The 11,328-nt window shown below is 43.7% G+C and overlaps 1 protein-coding gene across 7 annotated transcripts in view; it reads left to right on the top strand.

Moving 5' to 3' along the window:
- The first annotated feature begins 263 nt into the window (after positions 1-263).
- SLC4A7 (solute carrier family 4 member 7) overlaps positions 264-11,328 on the top strand; it is a 310,436-nt gene continuing 299,371 nt past the window's right edge. For 3 of the 7 annotated variants that reach the window (XM_063922267.1, XM_063922266.1, XM_063922265.1), the window contains exon 1: positions 264-568. In XM_063922267.1, the coding sequence (XP_063778337.1) occupies positions 521-568 (48 nt within the window). In that variant the 5' untranslated portion in view covers positions 264-520. The remainder of the gene's footprint in view (positions 569-11,328) is intronic. The other 4 variants (XM_063922271.1, XM_063922270.1, XM_063922268.1 and 1 more) reach the window with 2 other exon arrangements.

The following is an 11,328-nucleotide window of genomic DNA, read 5'->3' as shown; positions in this document are numbered from 1 at the left end:
CACCTTCCCCGGCATCATCACTGGCCTCTTCTCTCAATAATCAGTGTACGGCGCTGCTGCGGCTTCTCCAGGGACAGTGCCACAGAGCAGCAGCAGCATCGGGGAAGGAGGGGGAAGGGAAGAGCTGAGAGCAGCAGCAGCAGACGACAGAGGAGAGACAGAGAGAGAGGGAAGGGGAGGGCCCGGCCAATGGAAGAGATAGAAGGGGCCATGCATGTATGCAGAGTGCGGGTCAGAGCCAGAGGAGGGAGGGAAGCACAGGGAGGAAGAGGGGTGGAGGAGAGGAGGAGTAACATAACGACTCACAGCAGCTTTCTTCTTCTTTCATATAAAGATCCTGCTGCTGCTGCAGCAGAGCGGGCTGCGTGTGTGTGTGTGAGACTCGTCTTCCTCCATCTGATGCAGCTGTAACCATTGCAGCCGCTGCCGCCCGGGATACCAGGGGCACACGTGTACCTCTGCCACGCAGTCTGTGTGCCCACATCACCCAGCTCCAGCCACCACTCATCACCAGGAGGCCATGGACGAGGACCGTGCTGGAGAACAAATGAGACCTCTGCTCACCACGGTATGAGATCTATACAGCCTGCTGCTGTCACCCCCACACTGGTACAGTAGCCTCTGTGTATACTGCCTGGGTGGCTAGCCTGGCTCTATATATAGCTAGCGGCTGTAACTGCCTCTCATCCCACTCAGTAGCTCAGAGTCACTGACTTGTAGATGTTGTCCAGTGTCACTCATTGTCCATATATGTCTCTGTCTCATTAAGTAGTCACTTTAGTAACAATTTCTGGCTTGGATTGTGCTGCATCTACGATACGCCGGCATTGCGATGTACTAACGCTCCCAGCAGGGATGTGAGGGTACAGGGTAGCTGTTGCCTGTGACTGCCACGTACTGTATGTACATCAATGTACAGTACATAAAACGCGACGTCCCGACCTATGTGTGGTGCTGTCCCGTGTATACTGAGTCAGGGAATGCCAGACCTCTTTGTTATGGAGTGGAAGATGCTGTGATACAGCTGTGCCCACACTAAGGGCTGCCTCACACCACCCTGCCCTCCAGGCGGGTTCTGGGCATGCCTGTTACACGTCCCCCTCTTACCAAGGGGTGCTGCGTGGCCAGCACATGTTATTGGGTTTCCTAGTCGCTGCTGGTGATGACTGCTCATCCCCTGTGCTTTGTAGTGGAAATGAGTCACAAGGAAGTCCCATCCTCTGTCTGGGTGTCCCTCCCCTAGCAGACTGAGGAGAGGGTGACTCTCTGTTTAGGAACATTTTATATATGACCCTCCCCTCTGGCCCTAATCATAGGCCCAAGCAATGGTATGTGCCCACAGGCTGCTGGCATTGGACCTCTGCGCTTATTATATACATCTGTCGGAACCTATAGTGTGTGTGCATCTGTGTTGTCTGCTTGTGTGTCATTTTATCTGTCCAAACCTCATGAATCACAGGTCTTGTTGAATTCATTCTTTAGAAATGCTTAGTGTTTTTTAGAGTATAAAGTTTGATACTATGTACTAAACTATTTTGTTATCAGAATAAGAAAATGATCGTTAGATTGTAAAAAAGCAAATAATTTTAGGTTACCTCGTAGTTAAAAACAACATGTGATTGCCAACTTAGGAAATACACACCTTGCCATTGTAATGTCTAGGTACCATGGCCCTCATTCCGAGTTGTTCGCTCGTTAGTGGTTTTCGCAACGAAGCGAAATGTCGCAAACTGCGCATGCGCAATGTTCGCAGTGCATCTGCGCCAAGTAAATTTGCCAAAAAGTTAGGTATTTTACTCACGGCTTAACGAAGAAATTTCTTCGTTCTGGTGATCGGAGTGTGATTGACAGGAAGTGGGTGTTTCTGGGCTGAAACTGGCCGTTTTATGGGTGTGTGCGGAAAAACGCTGCCGTTTCTGGGAAAAACACGGGAGTGGCTGGAGAAACGGAGGAGTGTCTGGGCGAACGCTGGGTGTGTTTGTGACGTCAAACCAGGAACGAAACTGACTGAACTGATCGCAGTGGCAGAGTAAGTGTCGAGCTACTCAGAAACTGCAAAGAAATTTCTATTCGCAATTATGCGAATCTTTCATTCGCAATTCTGCAAAGCTAAGATTCACTCCCAGTAGGCAGCGGCTTAGCGTGTGCAAAGCTGCTAAAAGCAGCTAGCGAGCGAACAACTCGGAATGAGGGCCCATATCTGTAGGAAAGAAAAGTCTGGAACACCAGTATCAGGATAGTGGACTGGCCCATCTTCTAATAGTCGTATGGGTACAGTACATTCTGCTAAATGAGGTTCATTTATTTATATAGCGGCCATATATTGTGTTGCCCTTTACAAATGGAAACGTTAAAGTAATAAAATGAGACTGTGGAATAACTAATGGACAAAGAGGTATGAAGGCCCTGCTCGCATAGTACGGTGAATGCTATATAGAAAAATAGTAGTTTATAAAATCATGATACGATGTTACATATCGGCATAAAGGGGTCTATTTATCAATAAACGCATACTCAATGCAATCCGGGCGCGATATTAGCGTCCAGAATTGCATTACAGCATGTGATTACAGCTGGCAGATGTATGCAGGGACAGTGGTCCCAAAATGAGCCCCATCCCGGCAATGTACTCAGAGAGGTAGTCGGATTCGGGTGGTATTCATGTGACCGGCGGTCGGGAGACCGACGGTCACATGACCTCCACCGACATCCCGCCCCCTCACTATCCCGATGGTCGGCATGCCGACCAACAGGGACTATTTCCACTCGTGGGTGTCCACGACACTGCGGTCGCCACCGAGCCCGCAAGGGGCTTGCTGCACTTGCCCCTTCCCGCCGGGATCCCGGCGTCGGTATGCTGACCGGCAGTCTCCTGACCGCCGGTCAGACATACTACACCCGTCGGATTCATGTGAATGTGAAATCTGCTGGCCGCACATGCGCTGCAGCCAATGATGGGGAGGGTTCTGGAGGAACACTTTGCTGGTTAAGTTTACGATCTCTAGCTCATAGGCTACAATGGGCTAACGCCATCTTCAGATAGTGTTACCTGCGGGGGACAAGCTTGGGGATGCTTTTGCATTCCAAAACTAGGTAACTGACAGCATCACATCATCTCTACGAAACCTATGGGGGTTGTGGCTGCTGTCAGAAATGGTTCTACTGCAATCCCTCCTTCATACATGGGGTTGATACTAATAGGGGTATGCAATTTGCTCCTGTAATATTCTCGGAGCTATTGATTTTGCCCCCCTGCCTATTCAATTACGGCCTGTTTTTAAGGCATTTTCATCAATGCCTTTTCAACTTTTTTTGTGTGAAAAAACATTGGCGAAAAAAGCCTCAAAATTGTCGAAAACAGCTTGCGTTTTTGCCTAGGCAAAAAAACGGCCCGGCCATTGAATAGGGTGAATGCTCATTCGCCCTAAAAATAGCGTAAAGTCACATTTTTTCGCCTAGGCAAAAGAAACAGACCTAATTGCATACCCCTCTAAATATTTGTGGTTAAATGGGTGCAGAAGACGTGTGTTTTTGAGGAATAAATCCACAAATATTAAATGATAAATGGGCCTCAAAGTGCTGTAAAGATTTCTTGGTCATTGCTTGATATAGAGCAGAGAAAGAAATGCATTCAGTTAGCCGTGGGGTTTTTCTCAGGCACTGTTAGGAAAATTCTGGGCGTGAATGCTGGAGCTTTACCCATATGGTAAACACCGCTGCTAATTGAATCTGTCCCTTTGAGCGATGACTTCACTTCTGTAATCATTAGGAAAAGCTGTGCATTTTGTGATTAATTACACACCACCTACTGTGAACTATCACAGATACTATATTATCCTAGAGAGATGTGATCTGTAAAAAGAGAGAAAAAATATTCAGTTTTGTGCCATTATTTAGTCACAGAATTGCTTTGTGACTTTTACTATGATTATAATTTAAAATAGGGGAATATAAACCTAGATATATTAGTGTCAACATAAACGTAGGAAAAGTAATAGATTCTAAAAAAAAAGTAGTTGTTCCTTTCGTCATCAAATGACTGATTCCTAGAAAAATGAGCATGCTGTGTTATTGAGAAATAAAATTAAGAGTGGAAATGTGCAACGTACATGACCCCTTATGTTATAGAGCTCTTAAGGTGGGTACACACTAGGCGATGTGCTCCAATGAGCGGCATCGCCTAGTGTGTTCCCCTCCCGGCCCGGGCCGCCTGACGTGGACATACACACTGTACAATATCACTAGCGATATCGCACAGTGACGTCATGCCATGTCCGGACCGTGCGTGTAGTTTTGGACGAGTCCAAATTGAGCTGCAAGCATGGCCGACACCGAGGGTCGTTAATGACTCACGGGGCCGCGCATCTGCTGTCATCAGCAGCATATACACCGGGCAATATAGTAAACAATATAACTCGGGAGGGTAAAAATGAGCGCTATCGTTTACTATATCGTCTAGTGTGTACGCACCTTTAGCGTCACAGCTGCATCGCTGTTATCCTGTTTAGAAGTATCTAAGCATCGAAGTGCAAATCTAAAATGTGCCTGGGGAACACATAGCATTTTGCTACCTATACTGAATTGCCACAAATGCAAGTGGCAAATGACTACATAGGTAACAAATAACCCTTCCTCCTGATACATAACAGGAATAGATGTGCTGGAATATGACAGGAGGTGTGGGTTCACTGTGAGTACAAAAGATGGGTAAAAACACAATATACAACTCGTATACTCTACAGTAAATGGCAAGAAAATGTATATAAGTTCCCAAGCTGCTTGGAGCACATTAAATGTAAATCGAACAAGATGCAAATGTAACATTTCTGTTAGATAGCGCTAATAAATATCCGCATCCGTCCCCCTCCCAAACTGAGCAGCAATCATTCTGCAGGGTCTATTTACTAAGCCTTGGATAGAGATAAAGTATCAGCCAATCGGCTCCTAACTGCCATGTCACATGCTGTGTTTCAAAACTGATTGGCTGGTACTTTAGGAGCTGATTGGCAGGTCCTTTATCTCCCTCCACTTTATCTCCATCCAAGGTTTAGTAAATAGACCTCATATTATTTTAAACCGAGTGTGTGGTACATTGTGTTCCTGCTGTTAGATGATGCCCACAGCAGTTACATTAGATTTGCATAATTTGATGTGTCTCCATTGTGTTCGAATCAGATGCAGCCCACAGCTGTCATTACCATTAGCTTACATCTTGCACCAGGATTTGAGTACCCACAATGTGGCCAACTTGTGAGAATATTGGGGGAGATGTCTCAAACCTTCGAGAGCGATACAGTTGATCAGTTACTCATTGCAACCAATCAGCTTCTAGCTATTATTTATCTAGCACAGTCAATAAAATGACAGAAGATTGGTTGCTATGGGCAGCTTCAACTATATTTACCTTGAAGGTTTGATACATGTTCCCCTTTTTGTCTACGTGCTCTTACTGTACTTTGGCCACTTATGCACACCTCATCCAAACTTCCGCCCGGACCCCTTTGCACACAGAGCTGTAAATGTAAGATGTGAGCGAGTTGCCAGTCGTCAGGGCAAAGAAAAAAAGATACACATTCAGGGGAATAAGGCTGCAATTTGCTTTTATGTAAAACTCTGAATGAGGTAAATTAAGAACCAACAGATATATATTTGGATTAAGTTACCAATAGCACTTACAGGTAAGATATTTTTCAATTTTGTATCCAGTAGGTTATTCCTGGTGTTTCAGTATTAAAATAAGTCTGAAAGACGTTGTAAGGTGTATCCAGGAGTTGTACACTTAGGTAATAGTAAAGAAGGGCAACAGTATAGCATGGGGTTTATGTACTAGGTTGCAAGTTTGGGGAAATAGTGAAATCTCGGCTGTAGATTTAAAGTGGAAATAATATAAAAGGCGAATCCAACTGCCTTTTAAATTATTTCCACTTTAAACTTTCTCCAAAATTGTGCTGCTCCACAAAACCCGCAAACTATTACGGAAGGTAAAAGATAGGCAATTTGCTGTCAAATGTGGGGTCTACACTGTATTAAACATGGAGTACATCTGCAAGTACGGGTGAAATAGAATCGTACACATTTAAGTCACATCTTTTCCTGCGACTGAAGGAGGGCCCAAAGCTGTATTCAGAACTATAGATAGAGCCGCACTGAGGATGAGGATGGATATCAATCCAAACATACGTGTATGAGTGGTCCACTTGCAAATATGCAAATTACTTTCAGTATGTGGACACATACACATTTATTGCATACATGCCAACCTTTTTGCTGTCCCTACTGGGAGGAGGCAGTCAGGTCGGTTTTGCTGGCGACGTGGTGCGTCAAAAGTGGGTAGTACTGGTGGCAAGATGATGCAATTGCATCATATTGGCCCCACCCCTGTTAGTGCCGTGATTACTGGCATTGTGAAGGGGGGGAGGTGGCAAGGCATGATGATGCAGTGGGTGTCTGGGAGACATGCAACTGGGAGCACTGGGCCTTAGAAAAGGAATTTTACTGGCTGGATAAAATATAATTGTTCTAAATAATTCTCGTGTAAATGTTCAATAATAAAAAATAAATAAATATGATTTTGTCTATAAATAATTAGTTTTTTTTAAAGGTGAGCAACTCTATGTTTCTACAAAAATATCACTTGTTAAGGACACTGAAAACTGTTTTTTTTTAAAAGTTGTAAATTACAATTCAGTTTGATTGACATTTTAGCCATAGGCATTTCATATAGCTCTCCCACTCCTTATAGTGCAAACTACCGTAATTATTTACAGTGATGCACAGAATGGCAGTTGCTCAAACATTTTCTGGCCCAACACAAGTGTATGTAAGGGGGGGTGGGGGGTTAATCTTGGCAAAAAAAAATAATTCTCCCAGCATACTGTATTGAACCAGAGAAAAAGACTTGCATCCCACATGATAATACAAATGCAGAGATCTTAGTTATTCGCATTTGCAAACATATGGTAAGCCACAGCAAGGCATTTCTGCTCTGGTGCTCCTACACTACATACTGATAACATTACTTTGGTTCATACATTTATGTATTTCTAAATTGAGAACGAACTCACCTGGAGGCACCCAGAATCCTCCAATATGGTACTACAATGATCAACATACCCTCCAGCTACTTGTCCAATACCTGCCTCTCAGAACAGTGATACGCAGAATTGTAGTTGCTCAATCAATTTATTGGCCCATCACAGGTGCATGTGAGGGATGGGCTAATCTATACAAGAAAAAAAAAATTCCCCCAGCACACTGCAGTTTAGCCAACAAAAATAAAAAAATCAGACCTTAGAAAACAATTGCAAAAAATATAGAGCAACCGAGAACACAAGCAGCTGATAAATGTAAGAAGTTGATTCATTTGCTAAATAAAGAAATTAAAGTGAAATCATTATCTGATTCAGTAAGGCAACTAATAGGGGTTAAGCTTCTGTGTGCAATTTCCCTTTGCCTTATTTAACCACAGGACAATTTTTCTTTCTAAAAATAAGGTCACAAAGAAGTTAAGAGGGATCAACTTATGTGGATTGGGATTACAGAGTTTGTTGGGCATTTTAGGATATTGTTACTGACTTTTAAAATACATTAAAAGGATTATCTGCCTGTTTAGTGACATTTGGTTTGATACATTGAAAAGGTCAACAGCAGTTTGCTAAAATGTACATACACAATGGGTTAATACTTTTATTTTTGATGAGAATTTGTGTGTAGATATCTTTCCTATATAGGTAAAGTTGGCCAAGCAACAGGCAAAGCTGACTATTCAGCAGGAGTCTGGAATAACCAATTCTGCGGATAATTTGGACTTGTATGATTTGGGATACATGACAGCCAGCATATTAACCGCATCCCCAAAAAATGGGTTACACTATTTTTACCTAGACCATAGAACGTATCATTCCCACATTCCTGTCACATAATTTGAAATGGCGGTGAGAGAAAAGTTTTAATTGTAGTGTTCACTCTTTAAATATTAACATAGATAAACTTGTCTGAGTTATATGGAGCTCTGTCTAATCTGCTGGTTTATGAAAACGCAAAAGTTGCTGATCCGCTGGGATCAGTAGAGAGTGAACGTCTGAATTACCTAATCAGCGCTTAACTTGTAGCTTTGAAGTATGCGGGATGGCTGGGAACTCTGATTTTGCAGTCTGTCAGATTGCTGACCCACCTTTTGCTTTGAGTCATTTTGTATATGGGGATTAGCTTCCTAAAGGTAAAGCAAATCCATTGTTGAAAAAGTCTCAGACCTATAGATTGAGAACCTGTCGGACTGCTTGCCTGTGATCACTAAACTGTCATTCATAGCCCAGTTTGTTCTCCTTCGCCTGGGTACATGAACACCTATTTAGGTGTGTTTTTAATGTGCTAAATATGGTATTTTGTGCCAAATATTTTATAACCTAATAAATCATACAGTTCATGCAAAGAAATCGTGAAAAGTCCAGTTTAGTGTCCAAATGGGGAAGTAAGGAATTTCGCTGACAACGTAATTTTATGCATACTTAGACAATAGCTTAAATGTGTGCTATGCAGGAAGAGTGAGTGTGACCTCAATATGCAAATTTTCATTGCGTCATTTGCTTGCAAATTGTTCTTAGAGCCATTATAATTTGCTCGTTATAACACTCTCTTGAAATTGTGAGATGTTTATAATGAAACATCTTGCTAGTACTGTACCGCTATATTTAGAACAACATGGTGATATTCTCACTTCTGAGACTTGATACGTTTTTAAGAGAAGAATTTGCCCTGAGAGTAGAATATGATAAATTGAAGCTACTTCAATTTACAGTTGCAGACAAAAATGTACTAAGGCCAGTGACCCACAGCCATTGCCATAGCATCACAAAAGCATATGTCTGTATATATACATAGGTAGATGTGTAACTGTAAGCATAGACAAGCTATACAGTATACAGACATTTTCACATGCACTGGAGGAGTCTGCAGGCATTTGCAGTTTAAGCCAGTACGAAAGGGGTAGACTTTTTTTTGTTTTTTTCTACTTTGCAAATTATACAGTAGTAGTGCTAGAAAGCATGTGATCACTGGAGAATGTTCTTTAAGGTGCATATACACTAGGCGATTTTGAGCTCATATATATAGCTCACTTTTGGCGTTTTGAGCTACTTTGAGCTCAAAATCGCCTAGTGTGTATGGCCGGGCAGTGAGCACTGATGCGCGCTCCCGCATTATCTAAAGCCGCCGCCATCCGTGGCCGAGTGAACCACTTTCCACAGTCTCCTACTGTTGAAAGTGGTTCATCCCCGTGAAAATCGCTTGGCTAGTTGAAAATCGCTCAGTGTGTATGCACTGTGCCATTTTCCTGCCAGCGATTTTCACATCATCGCTCTGCATATGCAATGGCCAAAAACGGCCAGTGAGAATTCACCTTTAGATTTTTTGCGTATATGTTTTCAAGTCTTCATCTAAGTCATAAAAAGAGGGTATGGGACTCTGGGCCGACAGTGTCTAGGTCGACACCTATTGGTCGACAGTGGCTAGGTCGTCACTAGAAATAGGTCGACGTGACCATCAGGTCGACATTAAAAAAGGTCGACATGAGTTTTTCATGGGGGTTTTTGGTGTCGTTTTCTTCGTAAAGTGACGGGAACCCCAATTAGTGCACTGCGTCCTCTCGCATGGCGAGTCAGCTTCGGACATGGCTCATTGCGCTCGGCACAGGTTACCGTTCCCAATCGTAGTCCACGTGGGTTGTAAAGTATAAAAAAGTTCAAAAAAAGAAAAAAAAAGTGAAAAACTCATGTCGACTTTTTTTGCATGTGGACTTTGTTCATGTTGACCTAATGGTCGTGTCGACCTATCCACTGTGGGACCAAAGAGTGTCGTCCTAATGGGTGTCGACTCAGAGTCCGGATACCATAAAAAGAGAACCCAAATGAGTCAAATAACACACAAAATAATAATCAAAATTACCCGTTCTTAATAATTTTCTCTTTAAGCCTTTAGGATGATCGGTTTAGTGAAAGGGATGGGAGTGGAAAGGAATGTCAATCAATGGGATGATAATTAGGTTTGAGTTTGGATGGCCCTGTCCTATTTAGAAAAGCATTAACATATGAATGAATGCATGCAGCAATTAACGAGTGCTAGGAGGGAAGGGGAGAGGTGCATTCTAGCGATTCTTCTAAAGTCAGTACACTGGGGTATGGCCACTTATACCCCTTTCACACCAGACAAAATTTCCCGGGTTAATGCACATGAACGCGGACCAACCCGGGAAATTTCTCAGTGTGAAAGGGTACAGGGTCAAAATCCCGGGGTTCCTGCCCCGGCATTTCAACCCTGCAATCTTCCCGGGAACCTGGTCAGTGTGCCCCGGCTCCCGTTCACTCTCTATGTAGCAGGCGGCGCTTAGAGATCATGTGATCTCTTGCGCCGCCCCCCCACCTCGTCACCGCTGACATCAGCAATCTGGCAATATGCCGGGCTGCTGACTGCAGCATGCAAGGGGTCTTACCCGGGAATGTCCCTGTATGATCCCGGGACCGTATTACCGGGTAAGACCCGCAGTTTTAGGTATGAAAGGCTAATACCCCTATCAGAACTTGGCCATGCTCCCTGTTCCAGTCCCCAGCTATCCAGATTGGGAGGCATGTAGAATGGGTTTTATGTTTACATGAGTAGCATGCTTTGTGTGCGTGTAAACGCCAGTGAATAATAATACTTACAGAAATCTGTATAAAGATGTAACTTTTACATAAGGAGTCGAGCTGAAAGGTATAGAGATCAATCCTACTCATGCAGCTAAAATAAATAGAAGAGATGTGTTTTAGTAAAAATGTGTATGCATATAACCAGTTAAGAATTCGCAAACTTGCGGAATTTTGACGATACAATGCTTGAGTTCTGCTATTGCTTCACCATTCTGTAGAATAAAGCTGAGACAATGACCATCCATTCTGCTCTAAAGGTCCATACACACTTAACGATAAAATGAGCGACGTCGCTCATTTTCCCCCTCCTTGAGCGACGTCGCTCATTTATCGTCAAGCGTGTATGCCGCCAGCGACGACCGATGCGCAGCCCCGCGGGTCGGCAACGATCGTCGCTGTCGGTAGGGCATGCATGAAGGATGTGGACTGTCGTCCACGACCTTCATGCAGGGCTGGCGGAGGCGTGGCGTCACTGAGCGATATGAGCTGTCATATCGCTCAGTGTGTACAGGCGGCCGCCGACCGGCCGGCCCGGGAGGGGGAAACATTAGACGATGTCGCTCACGGACCTTTAGAGCTGGTTGGAGAAGGACTGGGGATCTTTAAGCCCATATTCTGTTCGCGATATGTTATTATTTTGAACCCA

Source organism: Pseudophryne corroboree, chromosome 5 (assembly GCF_028390025.1).
Source record: "Pseudophryne corroboree isolate aPseCor3 chromosome 5, aPseCor3.hap2, whole genome shotgun sequence".
Lineage (NCBI taxonomy): Eukaryota > Metazoa > Chordata > Amphibia > Anura > Myobatrachidae > Pseudophryne > Pseudophryne corroboree.
Note: the sequence above shows the minus strand (reverse complement) of the source record. Positions and strands in the feature narration are given on the sequence as shown.